The sequence below is a fragment of the Rattus rattus genome, chromosome 5, assembly GCF_011064425.1.
Source record: "Rattus rattus isolate New Zealand chromosome 5, Rrattus_CSIRO_v1, whole genome shotgun sequence".
NCBI lineage: Eukaryota > Metazoa > Chordata > Mammalia > Rodentia > Muridae > Rattus > Rattus rattus.
Genome location: NC_046158.1, coordinates 88,176,736 through 88,196,404, shown reverse-complemented (window position 1 = coordinate 88,196,404; position 19,669 = coordinate 88,176,736). Strand labels below are relative to the sequence as shown.

At 38.8% G+C, this 19,669-nt stretch overlaps 1 protein-coding gene across 1 annotated transcript; it reads right to left on the bottom strand.

Annotated features, from left to right (window-relative positions):
* Positions 1–515: 515 nt before the first annotated feature.
* Lin7c (lin-7 homolog C, crumbs cell polarity complex component) lies at positions 516–11,379 on the bottom strand. Its single transcript, XM_032903867.1, has 5 exons — positions 11,279–11,379; positions 7,916–8,034; positions 7,233–7,304; positions 4,928–5,137; positions 516–4,302 (listed from the first exon to the last, which is right to left on the bottom strand). Exons 1-5 carry the CDS (start codon positions 11,313–11,315, stop codon positions 4,147–4,149), a joined length of 594 nt encoding a protein of 197 aa, XP_032759758.1. The 5' UTR covers positions 11,316–11,379; the 3' UTR covers positions 516–4,146.
* Between the last annotated feature and the right edge of the window lie 8,290 nt (positions 11,380–19,669).

Below are 19,669 nucleotides of genomic sequence, written 5' to 3'. Positions count from 1 at the left end.
CCCGGGGGCTTGAGGTCAGGTCGTCAAGCTGGTGACATTTGTCTTTCCTTAATGAACCCTCTTGTCCCCTAACTACTTTTTGCTAGTAGGGTCCTACAGCTACTTAGTGTGTGGGGACTACCCAGCCAGTAATTGCGGGCAGCCTAAAAAGCTTCAGAGACAGCACGGGCACTGACTGCAGATGACAGATGGAAAGCTCTACAGGGCATTCTACCAGGACAGAGAGGCTCACAGTAAGGATGGCAACAAGGATTTAAAGAGGGCAGCCGGGGGCTAGAGAGATGGCTCAGAGGTTAAGAGCACGGACTACTCTTCTAGGGGTCCTGAGTTCAATTCCCAGCAACCACATGGAGGCTCATGACCATCTGTAATGGAATCTGATGCCCGCTTCTGGTGTGTCTGAAGACAGTGACAGTGTACTCGTATACGTGAAAAATTCTTTAAAAAGTGAAGAGAGGGCATAGTCTCTGCTGTCAAGCATGTCACATCGCCTCTTGAAATAACAGAAGACAAAGTTTGGTTTAGTTATAGTTTATGAAAGGCAAACAAAATACAGAAATCTGAAGTCTCATTTCAGGAACCACCACGGAATTTGCTTTTTACTTTATGTAACGGTTATTTTACATACAGCGTTCAGAAATACATCTACTTGTAATTGTATCAATTTTGTCAAATGCAAAGGACAAGCACGACTCATACAAATATATTTTAAATAAGCCTTAGAGTCAGAATTTAATTGCTAAATGATTCATCTATTGAAAAAGCACTGTTTCACATTCCAAATAATTTTCTCGAACTAAAAAGAGTACAAGTGTATCAAATCTTTGCCAATATTTTTAAAAACCACGTCCAGTTACAAATTAGTTTAAAACTTCTTGAAAATTAATAATCAAATGACTTTCCCCCATTATGTAACTATTATTACTTCAATAACCTTTGAAGAAACACTACTCATGAATTTTGGAGAGTAAAACTACAAAGCGAGATTGTTGCCAGAACAGACAATGAACTGTAAGTTAGAAAATGCACAAACGGACATTTATTCAGGAGGTACAATTACTAGAGTCCTTATATATCAATAATCATTCCACAGTATAATCACATGTACTCTTTTAAGTCTATACCAAGTCATGCTGATGCTTTCCAGTAAGCCATAACCTTATCTTCTATTAAGTTCTATTTATTTTAATTGTAAACAAAGTACTTGAGCAAAATGCCTTAAACTTTTACAACAGGAAGATGATCTTAAAAAGTGAGACCCTACAGAACAGGACTCCATCCATGTAGTAGAACAGTAATGGTAAAGGAGCCATATCTAGACGGCACAGATTCATTCCTCACAGTGCTTTCACATCGGCGATGCTTAAACATGCTCTTTCAAATGATAACCTGCAATTTTTTTTAAAGGTAAAGGGGACAGAAGGAGAAAACACTAATAAGATTTTACAAGTGAATTACTGGTAGGTCTTATTTTTTACAGAACAAGAAAAGGGAATACAAAAGGAAGCCAGCATGGTTTACAGAGAGCTCCAGGACAGCCAGAGCTATGGAGATTCTCCAAAGAAGAAAGGACTGCCAAATACCTCTTAAGCCCATAAAGAGCTACTAAGGAGTAGAATCGACCGTTAAACAGCTTCAGAGTAAATGTCCTTTCAAACAGAGTCCAGTATAATCAGAAAGTCCATGGGCTAGTGCTTCTGAAGCTTGGGTGTCAGGGTGAGCCCCTAAAGACAATAGAGGGTAGACACTGTCATATGAAATGTCAATCACAAATGATTATGAATCCGCTGTATGCGAAGGGACCTAGGTGAGTTTTAAGATCTGCAGGGCATTCTAACATGCAACCAAGGTCATGAATCACCAAGTCAACTCATTTTGAAATATTTAAGAAAAAAAAAATGGAAAACTGGGGCTAAGGGAAATTTACATTTGTAAGTTACAAGTCAAACAAATACCCTTTATATTTACTGCCTAGTTTTAATTCACAAATCATCCATTTATTAGATTAAAATTCATTCATTTCCTTAGTACACAAGAAGACTACTGTACACTTGCCACTGACTTTTCCTATGGTCATTATTTAAAATTCTGAGATAGGAGAATCGCATCAATGAAAGCCAACTACTGCTACTCATGCTTAACAGTACCAAGAAGAGCTCTGTGTTTGGCTCCTTTAAGTAGTGTTATTTAAGACTTTATAAATAGGTGTCGGCCACAAAGAACAGACTGTGAGTTACCGAAGAAGGAAAAGAGGCTTTTTCAACGTACTTAAGGAAAAAAAGTAACTTGGCTGAAATTCTGCAACAGCTGAAACATGAACCAGGAAGCTGTAATCATAGTGGGACGCTGGTGCATCCTCGGGAGCAACTGCAGCCCCAGTAGCTACCCGAAGACAAGGGTTCCTCAGGGTTTACTTGCCCTGGGATGCAGAAATACGAGCATAACAATAATGGTACTGTTCTATATGCACCAACACTTTTCTTTAATATAGTTTTAAAACAAATACCTCTAATAATTTTACAATTAAATTAAAATACGTCATACTCTTCTATACTACTTTGGTCTCAACATTTTAAAAACACATGAGCTAATTTTGAAAATATACAATTCAGCATGATTCTATCAATATCAAGCACATTTTGTAGTGGACTAAAGACATTCAACCATGCACAATCCAGTGTTCAAGTCCTAAATGATAAATAACATGTTGATTGACTTTTACTCTGAAAATCACTGAAAACTGCAGTAATCTTGTAGACTCACAGTGCTCACACACATGCAGAAAAACATACACACTTCCATTCTTCCTGAAGGAATGTTACAAAATGCCCATTTTTAAAAAATAAAGGTAATAGTCGTAATTATGACAAATCCTTCCATTTTCAACCCATCCGTTTCTATTTAACATCATCACTTAAACCCTTTAAAAATGTTCCTGTAATCTGTGACTGGAAATTAATCACTTTGACTTCAGCTTTTAGAAGACCACAGTCACAATCATGTACCAATAGCTGCCTTTTAGGAAAACGGTGACATCCAGTGGACAAATGGTGAAAAGTACTGTTCCAAATTCCCATCGCTCGCTCTCTGAATCATCAAGATATACGTCATCCTGAGCCCCACTCACTGTGAGACTTAGGAAACCGCCTGCTTCTGTACCTTAAGCAAATCCTCCCTGCCCTTCATATCTCAAGTCAGTACTGAAGCTGGGAGCAGGAATGTATGGCTCTTCAGGCTCCAGAGTTGAAGTTGTTACCTTGTCCTACTTCCATTCTCCCCAGCACAGGCTAACCCACTCATCTCTAGGCATGAAAGAGCCAAACTATGAGAAATATACTTAAATACAAATGAATAGCATAAAAAGTTGAAATCTGAGCTTTTTGCATGTATAATTTATGACTGTTAAATATAAATAAAGGATTTAATTGGTAATGCTAATAATCAAATTATATCCTCTTGCTTCACTGCTTAAATATTATGAAATACATATTTTAGCAATGATTGCTTCAGTGCTTAAAACCTTTCTTTTATAAATCAGTATAAATGAATACGTTATACATTGTTTAAATAAAAATAAAACGGTTCCATGGAAGCTATGATTTACCACTGATTATATGATCTCATATGTTATGCTCCAAGTACACAATGCAGCAGAGATGGCAACACTCACGGCATGATAAACTGCCACAATCAAGACTGCTATGTTTAATTGCTTGGAAAAATGAAAACAAATTTCACAAAGAAATTGCAGTAAGCAAAAGGAAATATTGGAGATCTGTTATTTGTAAATAAGTCGCCAAATAAAGAAACCTCTTTTTAAAAAAAGATTAAGAATGTAAAAGTACATTTTAATATTAAAAAAGCATTATTAAAAATCTATAACAACTTTGTGACAAAATCTGTGTTTGAAAAAGGCCTGTAAAAACAGCAGGACAGAACTGCCCTCATCAACTTTGACTTTTTCTCGTGAGAAAAAAAGTGTATGCTTCTCTACAACCATAGTGATGCTAAAACAGGCATTTATAAAATGGCAAGAAGAGTTCACGGAAGTTTCTGGTGTTTTACAATCACTGGCATCAAGACCATCAGTAGGTCACAAGTAACTTTCCTAGCTAAAAGCAAAAGGAACATAGAGTTTTTAAACGATTAGGTCTGTTGTCTGCGTTTTGCCGATCTCATTTTCTCAAAGCGGGACTCCATTTCTTCCAGGACTTTTGGTGTGTACCGGACGACTAACTTCACCTTGCCTTGGGCTGCTTTCAGTAGCTCCACCGCTTTCTCATGGTGCTCTCCTTCAACACTCTGAAAACACACATAGGATAAACAACTGACAATTAGGTTTACAAGTAATCGAACTCGTGAAAAGGTTTAATACACAAGTAAGTAAGAATTGTCAATGTTACATCATTTCAGCACTATAACAACGTCTTACTCTACCACTTCAATCAATGTGAACTCTTATGAGACCCATTTCTGTGCACTCTGAGAATAAGAAGACAGCAATACTCATGCCTTACTAATGCACCAGGTCAGGAGTAAATCACGTAATTATCACTGTAAACAAGTGAAGAGTCTATTTCTGACTTTATACACAGGCTTACAGCACTGCGCTTTAACCCCAGTGCCCTACAGCCACATTGAATCTGCTTTACAAAGCACTGGCTGGGGCTATGACTCAGTGTGAGAAGCTGCCTAGTACATGAGTTTGCTCTTCTGCTCAACAAAAGCTCCACTATCATCACAAAAATCAAAGCAATCGCATGGCACCAGGCCGAGCAGTACCTTGAGAGGCTTCTCTCAAGGGATTTTAGAAATCAATCTCAAAAGTATTCCCCCTTCTAGCTTCTGATTTGATTGTTCTAGTACACCCCCAAGTGGCTACAACACATTACTGCAAATAGCAAATAGAAATAAAATTTCTCTTTACCACTCCATTAACAGAAAGGAGCTGATCTCCTCGTTTGAGGCCTCCATGTCTGTCAGCAATTCCACCTGGAATTATCCGGGATATATAGATTGGTGAGTTTTGTTCTTTGCCTCCCATGATATTGAATCCAAGGCCCTCTTCTGTTTTGGGTAGCTCAACAACTCGGGGATGAGAGTGCCCTTCACTGGCAGCAAACGCAGCAACGGTAGCCTGAAAGAAAAATGCATACATCAAAGAATATAACTCACTTTTGAGGTGCTAGGTTTGAATCCAGAGACTCAGATGTGCTAAGGATGTGCATTAACCTTATTCCTAGCCTACAAAAGTCTTTTTGAGGGATATAGCTTTTCATGTGTGAGCTTCACTGAGTTAAGTCGGTTTGTAAGAGATAAGAAGTGAAAGTAATACTCGGATTATGTAGAAAGTAAGCTTCAGATCACTACTAGCTCCTCCAGAGCTCAGAAATATGCTGCTGCACATGCACAGGGCTGGTCGAGGCTTGCCAAGCAGACAGATGTGAGCTCTCCCTGAGAATGCCAACAGCCCTGAGCTTCAAAGCAGATAGAGTGGCTCCTTCAGGGGCAAGACACAACCTACCTCATACATGTGTTCTTGTATCAAGAAATTTTGGCTGCTATATTATTTATACCATAGTAAATAGTGAAAATATCAAGAAATGACTCAATAACGAGAAGGCATATAACGCAGAGGCATGCTTTTTGTTGCTTCAGTTAATTATCTAGTTACAACTAGAAGAGAAAGATAAAGATGAAACAGCTGTGTCTAACTGTGTCTAACACAGGTTTACATTCTGTTCCCTTTGCTTTTAAAGGCCCCATTTTCATAATGGATGCTGAATGGAAAAACAAGAATGAGAGAAGGGAGACTGAGTCAGCACCAACTCCGATCTCTGCCGTACTGAAAAAAAGGCCCCATTTTACAGAGCCAAGGCTCTGGAGCTTTGCAACTCCAAGAACTACACAAGTCAGAGATAACGGAATTTCCTTTTGGGGTGGGGTGGGTGAAAGCCGGCGAGCAGCTTTGTAGCATAGGCGAGCTTTACACTCTTCACCTTCATGCCTCAGCCACGTGTGCTGGCTGGGGTTGCAGGGACGCTGCCAAAACTTCAAAAAATGTTTTCCTTTTCCTTCTGGAGACAGGGTCTCATTTAGCCCAGGTGGCACCAAACATGTTAAAGAGCCAAGAATACCTTAAATGTCTGGATCTTTTGCCTCTAGTTGCCAAACAATGGGTTATAGGCATATGCCCCACTCCTGGTTTTATGTGGTGCTAGGGGTGGCTGGAACTCAAGAGCCTTATGCATGCTAGGCAAGCTCTGTAGCTGAACTATACTCACAGACTGTCCCAAACCCAAAGGTCCTATGGATTTAGGGACTTTGACACAGGAAGCCTATACACTTAGTATCTGTATTTAATGAAGACTCCAGTGATCCCTTTGTGGAGCCGTGATTAGCAATAACAGCCTGCTACTAAGTGGTGAGTGAGAACTCTTAAGCACATGTAGTAAGATGGCTCAATGTCACAGGTTATTTGAGGAAAATTAAGTTGGTACAAGGAAGCACACAAACATGCCATCTATGGCCCTGAGGAGGTAGCTTCCGTTCAACACTGCCTCATAAGTGCAGGGTCAAAGTCAAGGGAAAATCCAGGAGTAATTGAAGGGTTTATCCTACAGTCCCTATTCACTTATTGTGGTGTGCTGAAAGGGAGCTGTTTAACTCTGATGCTTCCTCTTCTACAAGAAAGTCACTTTATTGACTATGAAATTAATGTTATAGTCACAAATCTGAATAGTGCACTAAATACAATTATATGAGGCATGACATACATACTATTGGATTTTCAATATATCATCTAAACAGTATCACAAAATATCTTACCTAAACCAAATAAAACACTATTTCTTAATATCTGAGAAGTGTAATATAGTATAGAAGACATGCTTTCAAAGCTTACAATGATTCTAGTAACTGCATGCTAAACCTTTAATTTGTGACTTCTGTACTGTACGTACACACACACACACACACACACATATACACAGGTAGCCTGTGTATATGGATACATGTGTGTTGACTTACTGGCCAGTAAGTCCCTAGAATATCCACCTCTCCCCTCCTCTAGCACTGGGGTTATAGACACTGCCAAGCCCAGCATTGGCTGGGAGTTGGGGATCTGCACTCAGGTCCTCAGGCTTGCACAGTAAGCGCTTTACCCTCCTCCTCCCAGCCCGTTTCAGCTCTAGTTTTTGGAGTCCCACCTTTGATAAGGACAATCCCTTTACCTTTGCAGTTGCATTAGCTCTCACTTCAGGGCTGCTACTGATGTCCACAGTCTCATAAACATGTTCGTATACCTGCAAAGATGAAGTTTTCACCATACTTAAATTTTGGACTATATCTATGTTTGAGTTCTCTGCAAAGTTAATAAATATGTTAAAATTTCCCAAAGACAATTATCAGTCTTTATAACATGCAATGCTTTTCTATTAGACATTTCAAAGAAAATTCTTTTTTGCAGGGGGACGGGTAAGGCAAGGATTGGGTGAACCTAGGGTTTTGTGCATGTTAGATTAGCACTGAGCTATAACCTCAGTTAAAAATTCCAAAGGAAAAAAAAAACAAGAGAGAGAGAGAGAGAGAGAGAGAGAGAGAGAAAGAGAGAGAGAAAGAGAGAGAAAGAGAGAGAGAGAACACACTAGTTCTAATGTTTTCTTCCTTTGTTCACATCTCTTCTTTTTTATTACAGGCTGGTTGTTCTATACCTATATAGCCCAAGCTGACCTGTATGTAACTCATGGAATTTCTCCGGCCTTAATATTGTGAATACTGAATATTGTGATTACTGGCGTGCACTGCCATGTCTGGTGCTAGTTTATTCTCTACATTATTTCTGAATCCAAATTTCAGTGTATTTCTGTAGCTATGTAACTCAAATTTTGAAGAAATATAAATTATGCTAACTTACCTCTCTGACAGCATTGCAGAACTCACTCTGGAGGACTCTTTGCAAAGCCTGAAGTTTCTGTGGCGGCACCTCTCCACTCCTCTGTAATTTCTCCAACAATTCAATTGCTCTGCAGATATCTACAGGGGAAACAAAACACAAATGATAATTCTTGCTAAGGATTCTCCTCATTCCTTTAGAACTTTATAGCAGCTAAGATTAGTCCAAAGGCTAGTCAGGTATGGTCCCCAATATGAATAATCTTCCCCCCAGAGGCTGAGGCCATTTTGGGCTTCAATACTACTTCAAAAACAAAGCAAAACAACCAACCCTCCCGCCCCCAATTCTCCAAAGAATAAACAGTAGAAGGGGAAAAAAATCTTTAGATAAGAAAAGTTAACAGTATTATCAAGAATTTATTAAATAATTTGATGATTAGGTCAATAAAAATTTACTAAATCATCTTATTTGTAAATCAAAGCAGCCAAAAAAAAAAAAAAAAAAAAAAAAAAACAAACAAACAAAAAACCAAAACAAAACACCAAGAGACCATGTGCTAGTGACATCACTGTTGCCTTCCTAAAGGGAAACATGCAGACTGCTCAGTAACATGTGGAAATACAACTAACTGGGGGTGTGGTGGGGTGTGGTGGGGGGTTGCTAACTGTTTTAATTCAGACATGTCCAGATAGGAGTTACAAAACAGAAAAGAAAAGAAAAAGAAAAACAGCTTTATCAACCTAGTCCTAGTGCTTGTGGTGACCTCAGGTAAGATTCCTGGCCTGATTTATGGTCTTTCACTGTGAAACAGCAGGAACAGTGCCTTTTTCATTTGGGAAAAAGAAAAGGAAACAAAAATCCTTCACAAACACAGATGTTTTAAATTGTTGGTATAAATTAATTTTATGAAATATTAAAGCATTAGGGGGTAAAGAGATTCGGTACTTCCTGACTCTCAGAACCCACTTGGAAATCTCATAATTACCTAAAACTCCAGTTCTAGAAATCTGACACCCTCTTCTGCCCACTCCAGCCCCTAGGCTCCCAACACATACAACTTAAAAAGAAAAAAATACTAAAGAATTACACACACACACACACTCTTATTTTAGCATATTAGATAACTGTCACTGGGAATGTAAAAAATGTGTTTAATGAACAAAGAACTTTAGAAAACTCAGATTCATGTTGTAACACTATTAATCACAACCTCTGTTCTGATTTTTTTCCTTAAGGCTTTTCTGAACCCCAGCCTCAGTAGATTACTATTGCTAATTAACAGACGTTTCAGTAAATTTCAATTGTGTTCATTTACCTCCAAAGGCTAGGATACTTTTGGGTTCTATAGAGAGTCTATACACTATCCTATATATTCTAATCCTTGCATACTTTTGACTTAAGTGGAGGAAGTTTTTGATTTCACGTTACATTAAAGAACCAGATATTTACTTCAAGGAAAAGGACTTTACATTTGCTTATGAAAACGTCCAAATAAACTTAGTAGAGAAGCTTTTAAAAAGTTGATTCAGTTTTAGATAATAAGTCTAAACTGCTATTAATCAAACAGACTACCTTTGCTCTGATTTCCCAGCACCAGAATGGCTAATAAATGTTGTTTCACGAGTGGTTGATTGACAAAGTTACAATACACTATCCACATTAAAATCCTACCTACAGGGCTGGGGAAATGGCTCAGCACTAGAGTGCTCCCCTAGTATGAACTCAATACAGCATGGTGGAAAGAAGTAAAGGGAAGAGAATATGAGAGGGTAGAGAGAAGGGAGAGCAACTAATCAATGAGTTAAAAACTCTATTCCAAATACATGCTTCTTAAGTTCGTGCACCAGTGAACTATGCTTTGATCATTTAGAAGCAAAACAGGAACTTGGTCATATGTACTGGTATTTTACTGTGGAATTGTACTGTAGAACTCTTGAGAATATGTTAGGTCTGTTAGAATTCTCAATCAGAATCAGACTTGACACCAACTGACTTGCTTATCCTGCTAACTGGCAAAAACCCTACCAAACTTTGAACTATCTACTGTCTAACTGAAAACTTCCTAACAGCAAAAAGCAAATGTCAGAGGGTAAAGATCCACAGTTTCTGCTTTTTTAAAAAAAATACAGAAGATCGTCATCTTGTTATAAACTTCCAACTCTTCTGATTAATACAAGCAGATTTGCTCCTATTCACAAAGCACATTGACACTGCAGCACTCAAGAAGAAAATGTCACAGCTGTAGGCCTACCTTAGTCTTTCCCAAGCTACCCTGTCAGAAACAAGCTCATTTATTTAAAAAGAAAGAAAGAAAGAAATGACTTCCATAATCACTATAATAAAAAGCAAAACTAGTCAGCATTGTGGGTGAGGCATGAAGGAGGAGGGTTCTATTACGTACACAAACTTTAAAATTACTTCCTTCTTGGACAATATTAATATTGAGACTATAACTGTGAATACTAATATATGCAAAGCAGTGTCAAACTTCACTTTTTCCACGCTTTTGTTTGCCAACAGTACTCAAAATGTTTAACTGGTACTTCCTGATTGCTATGACTACCAATTGTAAAAAGCTTGTTTCGGTTGTCTGAAATTTAGTTTGGGCAGAACAGAGTACAATATTGGAAACCCACAATTTGGACCCTAGTATTTTCACAGGCTTCTCTTGAATAGGTTTTATTTTTCTTGACTGTTTGCTCTAAGAAGCAATCAACCAACCAGGTTTCCAATTGGGCGTTTGTTAAGCAAGGAATAGCATCGTACTTAAAAGTGATTTAAAATCAAGCCACTACTCCTCCTAGTTATGTAATCTCCTACCCAAGATCAAGTCAGTTGGATTTTTTTCTTCTTTAAAGCACCCTCTCCGTGGCTGGAGGGGTGCGAAAGCTAAGAAACAGCAACTCAAAGCCCGGAGGTTGTGGTCAAATGATGGAGTCTGAGTTTTAAATGGGGACGAGGGAATTTCTGCGGGAATGTGCCTGTGTCCACCAAGTGTAAGAACGAGGCCAAGAGGCCACACTAATCTGTTCGTGTACAGGGGCAATGACAGCAGACAGTCCCGAACAGCGAGTGTGGCCTTTGCTCTTAGGGTTTATGAAGCTGAAAGCCCTTCTGTAGTACACACCCAGGGAGTGCTTGTGCCTACAGCCGTGGGTAGGTCGCTGAATCCAGCAGTGCCCACGGTCAGCGAGAACGGCCGGGTCTGGCATCTTTCAAACGCCAAGCGCCCTCCACGAGCAGCTCCCAGAGCGGAGGCCGAGGGAGGGGGGGTTCCGGGTATCAGCGCCCCGGCCACTTTGCTTTCGCTCCGGCGGGTAGGCAAAGCGGTTCGTAGTCTCGACCCGCCCCACCCATCGCGGCCGCGAGACCCGCCGCACTCACCCCTCTCCAGCCGGACAGGTTCTCCCAGCGCCGCCATCTTCTCTTCCGCGGTGCAGACCCACAGGAAATGACGACAGAGGGGCCGCGGTGGACCCGGCCGAGAAACCGGAAGAGCGAGTTTGGTACTAACGCGAGAGCTAGAAGGATGCGGTAGCGGTAGCGGGGAATGCTGTGCGGCTGAGGGGTGGTCTCCCTTCGTCCATCTGTGCTCGTCCACTTCCAACAACCCGAGGTTGCAAAGAACCGATGTCCCCACTGTTCCCTGCGTCGGGGAAGTCATGTCGTTAGTTCCAGGCCTTGCTTGATCGACGGCAGCCTCTGACCTTGGATTTGCACACTGATCGTTTAGGCTGGTTTCCCCGTGTCCGAGGCTCTTATAAATTCTTAATATCCTAGCTTGATTTAATTTTAAAAATCTGCAATTCGAATTTTCCCCAAAATTCTGTTTGAGCAGAAAGGTGGAAAATACAAAGTAATTGGGAGAGAAGATTCTTTGATATACCACAAAGTATCGCTTTTAATTAGCCAATTCAAAATCTGTTTGTAAATGAAGTACAAGGCATGGATTTTGTTTTATGGGTACATTTTTGTAATTTGGAAGAATTTATATATCTATGGGTGTTTTGCCCTAATGTACATCTCTGCACCATTTACATGCCTGGTGACCGTAGAGGCCACAAGAGGGCATCGATTCCCCTGGAACTGGAGTTACAGATGGTTGTGACTTACCCTGTGGGTGTTGGGAATCTAATCCTAGTTTCCCTGGAAGAGAAGCTAGTACTTCTCTAACAGCAATATCATTTCCAGATCCTCATAGCTTCACAACAGGATTGTTTTAGTAACTGGCTGTGGATGATCCACTCTTTCCGTTGAACTGCAATTTTCTACAAGTTATTAGGTAGAGCTAATTGAATTCTACCACTGGGCAGCAGTCCTCAAGCTTCCTCATGCTCCATACAAATGACAGAGACTTTCTTTCCCGACAGGAACTATTCTTATGAGCTGGGGTTACACATTACTTTTCTAGAGAATCAAGCCTGCAGACTTGTACAAGCTACACAAATCTTATACTACTGAGTTATATACCTCCGAACCCCTGCTCCTTCGGAGTATTCTTTTTTTCCATGTCTTTGATGATGAGCACAATTATAAAACCTCAGAATTCCAGGCTTAAGTAGAAGATCATAAAGGTTTCCAGAGAATAAAGGATCTTCTAAAGACTAGGAATCTAAGCAGGATGCACTTTCTTTTCGTTAACAGATCTGGAAGGACTCTGCAAGCTATAAAACTGTTACAGAAAATTAATTAACTAGAATTCTTTCCTTGTTTTCTAGAGCTTCCATTGCAAAGTATAACAAGTGGAATGTCTTAAAACAGATAATTTGTCTCACATTTCTGAAAGCTAGAAGTCAGGAATGAAAGTACTATGTTTATTCCCATCTATAGGAACCTTTTCTTGTTGCTTCCTGGCTCTCTAGCAGTTTCCTGGAAGTCTTTGGTGAACTCAGTCTTTGTTTTCCTAGTCACATGGCATTCTTGCTATTTTTGTCTGAGCATTTTCTCAGAAGACCAGTCCTATTGGATCAGGGGCCTACTGTAATCCAATATGACCTCAGCCTAAGTTACATAAGCAGTGTGCTACTACCACTGCATTTTGATTCTCAGGTACATGTTTTTTTTTTTTTGTTTGTTTGTTTGTTTGGTTTTTTGTTTTTTGGGTTTTTTGTTTGTTTGTTTTTAAGGGAAGGAACCAACTTATTAAGCCGATGAAATTATCAGAAGTGAAGTCATGCTAAAAGTGTTTTAGGGTCATGTGTACAGCTCAGTGGTTGAACATTTGTCTAGCATGTCTGACACCCTGGGTTAATCTCTAGCACCCCAATTTCAAACTAAACATAAATTCTTTAAAAATTACTTTCTATACATACTTTCTCTAAAGCCTCATCAGAATTAGGAAGTTAAATTGCTGATGTAGCTCAGTGGCAGAGAGGTTTTCTTTAATCCAGCCCTCAGATCTGATTCTAGAATGCTTGTTTTACTAGTATCTCTAGAGAAACTCAGAACTCGCACACTCATATGTGTGTCTATGCAGAGAACACAGACTTACTGTGAAAGACTGCTTCAAGTGACCATGAAAGATAAGGTGTCTTATGATCTGTGGCCTGAGAGATGGAAACATGGGAAACAAGGTGGTAATAGTTTCAGTACAAAGCCAAAGGTTTAAAAAAAAAACCCAGAGAAGTTAATGATGATAGTTCTAGTCTGTGTTTGGAGATCCTCTGATCAGAACCACTGGTCTAAAGCAGAAGGTTTATGGCCCATGTTAACAAGAGAGAAGACTAGTTTTGAAGTTGTTTCTGAGCGCCACACACATACTATGGTACATGCCCTCCCCCCAGTAAACAAATGAAAAAAGAAAGAAACACACAGGTTTGGAGGACTTAAAGATTAGATAATTTTCGTTTTTTATATTCATAAAACAGCATTATTTGTTGTTTGAATGCCACTCACCTATGGGAGGCCAATGTATTTGCCACCTTTAAACCTATTTCAGTTAACTGTGTCTGACAGAGGTGAGGTTGATGACACAAGGTTAAGTCTGTAAGCAGAACATCTCCTAAATATGACCAGTGCACGGCAGGCAATGTATTTGGCACATATAACATTACATATAATACTTGGTACAACTTCCTATCCATAGATGTAGCATCCCAAAATTGTGGAAAAGTAATGACCTACATATCAAGGGCTCTGTTTTCCAGTTAAAGCTGGATTATCAAAGGATTGTATAGTCTTGTTTTTGCTTGTTTGTTTTTTGAGACAGAGTTTCTCTGTGTTCCTTGGCATTCCAAGAACTCACTCTGTGGACCAGGCTGGTCTTGAATTCAGAAATTCTCTTGCCTTGGCTTTCCAAGTGCTGGGATTAAAGATGGGCACCAGCGCTGCCTGGCTCTGCCTGTTTCCTCAATTTTCAAGAATATTGAGGAATACATGACAAATGAAAATTACTTGATGATACATAATGTAAAGCAACTAATATAAACATTTATTTAAATAAATATTCCTTAAAACTTGGGAATTTAATAAATCTCCAGGAAAGTCTCTAGTAATATACATTTTTCCTATGTATGAATTTATTTTTGTAAGTGCTGAGAATTGAGTGCAGTCCTTATTTGTGCTAATAGTGCTGGAATCAACATTTTTCAAAACTCTCAGGGGTTCTAACATAGCCAGACTGACTCAGTAAACTCTATTTGAGGTTCAAAAGATTATTTCTAGGGCCCTTTCAGACTAAAATTATTTTTTCTCTACAAAAGCACAGAGGCAAATTATGAAGAGAATTGCTATAATCATGAAAAGAATATTCTTGTATAAAGGGCAGCATGTCCAACTGATTTTAAAATTAGTTTTAACATATTTGAAGTATAGGTAAAGAAGAGTTTTAGGAACTGCTTCTGAGAGGGAAACATATGATTCAAGCTGACTAACTCATTTGTCCCCAACACAGAAAATAAGAAAACATTCTATTGTGTAAAGAAAGATCTCTTTGGTAATGAGCAGCTCCGTCAGGGCTGGGGAGCCCTGGAGAGAACATTTCACAGAAGACATGGCTAGTGTCCTGTGTATCACAAGCAATTCCCAGCCTGAATGAGAGTAGCTTTAACTCTTATGCCTCTGCTAGGCTGTGAAGTCCCTCAGCATACCTTCTGATCAAGACATTTTCTTCCTGTGGAAGGGATCCTCTTCTCTGGCCTTTCACTGTCACTTCCTGACTTAGAGATGAAAGGGAACTTTAAAATTAGAAAGAAGGAAAGTCTGCGTCTAGGCAAATCTAGGGAAAGCTAAATTATGCAAATGTAGTTTTGTGTAACAAATGAGTCCTAAGTAGACTGCTGGGCCCATACAATTTTTTTCTTTTACTCAAGAGATTTTTTTAAAAGATTTATTTATTTACTGTATATGAGTACACTCTAGCTGCCTTCAGACACACCAGAAGAGGGCATCGGATCCCATCACAGATGGTTGTGAGTCACCATGTGGTTGCTGGGATTTGAACTCAAGACCTCTGGAAGAGCAGTCAGTGCTTTTAACCACTGAGCCATCTCTCCAGCCCTACTCAAGAGATTTGAATCCCATTAATAAAAACACAGGGGAATCAGTAGGTTAACCTGGGGGTAGGAGGATCTCTGGGGAAAGAGGGAGAATGAAAAGTAATATGAAACTAGAGATTCTAATGGTTTACTAGTTTATTGCTTGTTGATCTGTGCAGAAATAGGCACTATTGTATAAAAGCTGAATTGATAGTTTTTGATAGTGCAATTAAATTTTCAACTAACTTTTTTTTTTCTCCAACAGAGTTTATATGGTATTCATTCCTTAGAAAAGTAAAACCTTGGGCAACCCTTACATAATGCAAATGACATGGTCAAATTAAAATAGTTGGCATTTAAAATGAATGAAGTGTGCTGGTAATGTAGTTCCATTTGCCTAGCAGGCAAGAAGTCCTGGATTTCCAATACTAGATAAACCAAGAGTGTTGTCCCATTCCCTTAATCTCCTCACTTAGGGTTAGAAGCAGGTAAGATTTTTGATAAGAATTTGGTTATCCTTGGCTATGTATTGAGTTTGAGGCCACCTTGGACTACATGAGACCTTGTCTCTAAACAAGCAGAAAACGTAATTAATATATTGCAGTGCTTTGTCTAATCAATTAAACCTGTGAGTATGGAGATATCTCTTCCCCTTTTGAAGGGAAATTTTTATCATAGAAATCAACTCTCTGAGTTCCAGAGATCGAAAGTAAAGCCTGCTTCTCTTCTTCGACGGATGTGAGATTATATTAAAGTGTAAGAGTTCACTTTTTAATGTCAATTGTTTCATCATCCCTCTAAAGTACATATAAGGCACAGCTTGATGTATTTTTCTGGCATCCTCCTGACGCACCCTTGCCCTAAATAAATCTGTTTGCCAGGATCTTGTCGCTTAAATTAGCCATCTCAAACTCTTGATTCTGCCAACACTGGCAAATGTGCCAATGTTCTCAGCATCTCCTGGCACATGAGCTGTTGCCTTTTCTCTGGCTCTCTCTGAGTACCTGGGGCCATCATACTTCCTTCACAAGTCTGACTGACGTGTCTCTGAGTAAGAGTTCAGGATTGTTTGGACTTACTCTGGGGGTCTCTCCAGGGTGTGTGCCCTTCACAAAGTGTTTTCAGTTACACAATATATATTGTTCAGAATTTATCGTGCACACACTTGCAGACGGGCAAAGCCACCTGCCAGAGATGAGAACCTTTTAAGTTGTTGTCAAACGTCATAAAATATGTTCCATGATTAATTTTGTGGGCACAGACTGGTTTTTGCACAGAGTCCAAAATTTGGGATATGTCACAGTGACTAAATGGCACTGGCATGCTGAATGAATTTGGAATTTGTTTTGTCAAGTGTGGGAGCAGGCACACAGATGGGCTTTGATCCAGTGGTGCTGCTTAGAATTCTCATTATAGCAATGATGTCACTTGTCACGTGGAGTTGGTGATAATCCTGCTAAATTATGAAGAAAGCATGACAAGAGAAAGGACTTAGCACAGAAAGCTTTCTCTATTAGTTGACTTCTCCTTATAGGACATAAGCTTTGTTTTCAGGCTTCAAAAACACACTAAGTAGAAGTACAGACTGGAGAGGAAGCGTACAACCTTAAAGAAGGACCCACATCATCTGGGAACCTTCTTAGAGGACATGAAACAAAACTGAGTTTTAGAGTAGACCATGAAAAATACCTTTCAGCTGTGAAATAGAGCCTTTCTCTGTTATCTAATAAAAGCCAAGGAATTTCACTTTATAAGAAAAGCTTTTTCTGTTCAAAAATCAGCAACCATGCTGGGAAATGGAAAAATGCAAAGAAAACTGTTTTCTGACAAAACTGTACAGCATATTTATTTCTCACTAAGGTGGTACATCAAAACAATCAAGTTTTAAAAATATGTTTATGATGCAGCTAACAGTGTTCTTAGAGGGAAATTGATAGCTTTAAGTAACTCTTTTAAAAAACAAAAACAAAACAAGATCTCAAGCCAATAATATCAATCCATATCTTAAGGTGTTTGAGAAACACATACTAAAACTAAACTGAACAGAAGAAGGGATGACCAAGCACACGTAAAGGTAAATACCTACAACATGGAACAGAAAACATGGACCAGAAATCAAAGCCATGGGACAACTGAAGCCCATATTGATCTCTTCTTTTTCTCTTCCTTCTTTCTTTCCTTCCTTCCTTCCTTCCGTCTTTCCTCCATTTCTTTTATTTCCTTCCTTCCTTCTTTTCCTTCCTTCCTTCCTTCCTTCCTTCCTTCCTTCCTTCCTTCCTTCCTTCTCCTCCTCCTCCTCCTCCTCTTCCTCCCTATTCCTCTTCCTCTCCTCCTCCCCCATTTTCTTCTTTTAAACAGAATCTTACTATGTAGCCCTGGCTGGTTTGGAACTCACCATGTGAATCAGGTTGGAGAACTGCCTATGCTTCCCATATGGTAGTATTAAAGGCCTTTGTCACCACACCTGATCTCCATTACTTGATTAATTTACCTCAGTAGAAATTATTTACCTGGGCTGAATAAGGACTATCAAAATTAGAAATAAAACAGTTGGGGTTGGGGATTTAGCTCAGTGGTAGAGCGCTTGCCTAGCAAGCGCAAGGCCCTGGGTTTGGTCCTCAGCTCCGGAAAAATAAAAATAAAAAATAAAACAGTTGGCATTACAATACCATCAACCTGCCTGTAGGAATAAAAAGTAATATGAGGGAATGCATACACATATATATATGCATATATTTCTAATTCTAAATATTCATTCCACAGGTTTACAGTGGATTTTTTTTGCTTAAAAATGATTAAACATGGCATGAACATTTCTATTTTATTAAACTATAAAAATTTGGAGGACATATACTTTTGTTTAAAACTGATAGTAAAACATATATAAACATAAATATATTTTCAAATTCCAGTTTTATATTTGTGGATAAGGATTATGTAAAGCTTCATACATACCACCAAAGTGAAAAATGTTGTAGATTTACCTTGAGAAGCAAATCTGCATGTAAGTACTTGGTACACCTATGATATCCCCACCATGCCATTGAGGAAGGGATCCCAGTTACAATTATTTGGTACCAGTGCCCTAGGGCACATCTTTTATAGTCAAATTCATTCATGATCTGGCTTGGCTGCTGGAGTTCCAGGCATTACATATGAATTGTACAATAGAAAAACAATAAGAAGCTACAGATGAATAAAAGGCACCTTCCTGGTTGAATCAACAGCCTTTTGTTTTGTTTTTCTGGTTTGTTGAGATGGGAGTTTTACTACACAGATCAGTCTGGTCTGGAACTTGATGTGTGTATATATGCTGATCTCAAAGTTGAGATCCTCTTGCCTCAGCCTCCCTACACTAGAACTACAAGTGTATACCACTATGCCTGACTAGGAGCTAGCATGTTTTAAGCATCCTTTTAATTTTTTTTTTTGTAGTTCCACATAATACTTTAAACTTTTGTCCATTTGTCAGAACTTTGTGACAAGGCTCTATCTACTGCAAACGAACTAAAAATAGTCATAAATTTGATTGTCTGTGTATATGTATGTAGGTAGTATGTATATTTGTATGTAGGTAGTATGGGTATTTGTATGTAGGTAGTATGTTACTTTGTGATGTGACAAAATAGCTGACAGAAGCAACTTAAGGGAGCAAGGACTTTTTTTTTAGATGCTTACAATGATTATATTTATCTAAGAAACAAACATACATGTTCAGTTGTAAGACGGTAACTAAATTTCCATGACAAATATGTCTTTTCTTAATAGCAAGAACATTATAGAGTATATGCAGAGTCCTAAAGATAATCTAGTAGTCGCTATGTTTTTTTTCTTAAGTCTTCACTTTAGAAGCTGTTATTTCTAGCACAAGTAAGCAGGCAGAGTCTTTCAAATGCTCAAACACTGGAATCTTTGGTTGTTACCATATCAAGCTGGATTACAAACAAGAAGCCAACCATTTAAAGAATGTTTTAAGTTCTTCTGAATGCCGCTCTTCTGAAATGAGATCTCAAAGCAGTATAGTTCAAAATAAAAGATTTTAACAAAAAAAAAATTGGCATATGCACAATTTCTCCACCAATTTGTGTGTCAACCATTTAGTTAACTTTTTCACTTGAAAAAATGCAATAGAAAACTGGACACCATGTTTCACTACCTCAGTTAATATTCACAATTAAAGCAGCTACAGCTCAGGATCCGCAGTGCTACCCAGAACCAGTTTATATGGAAATTAAGTTCTTTACACCGAGTAAATGGTTGTCCACAACCACTAGCTAGTGTACATATGAACTAAAAGGTC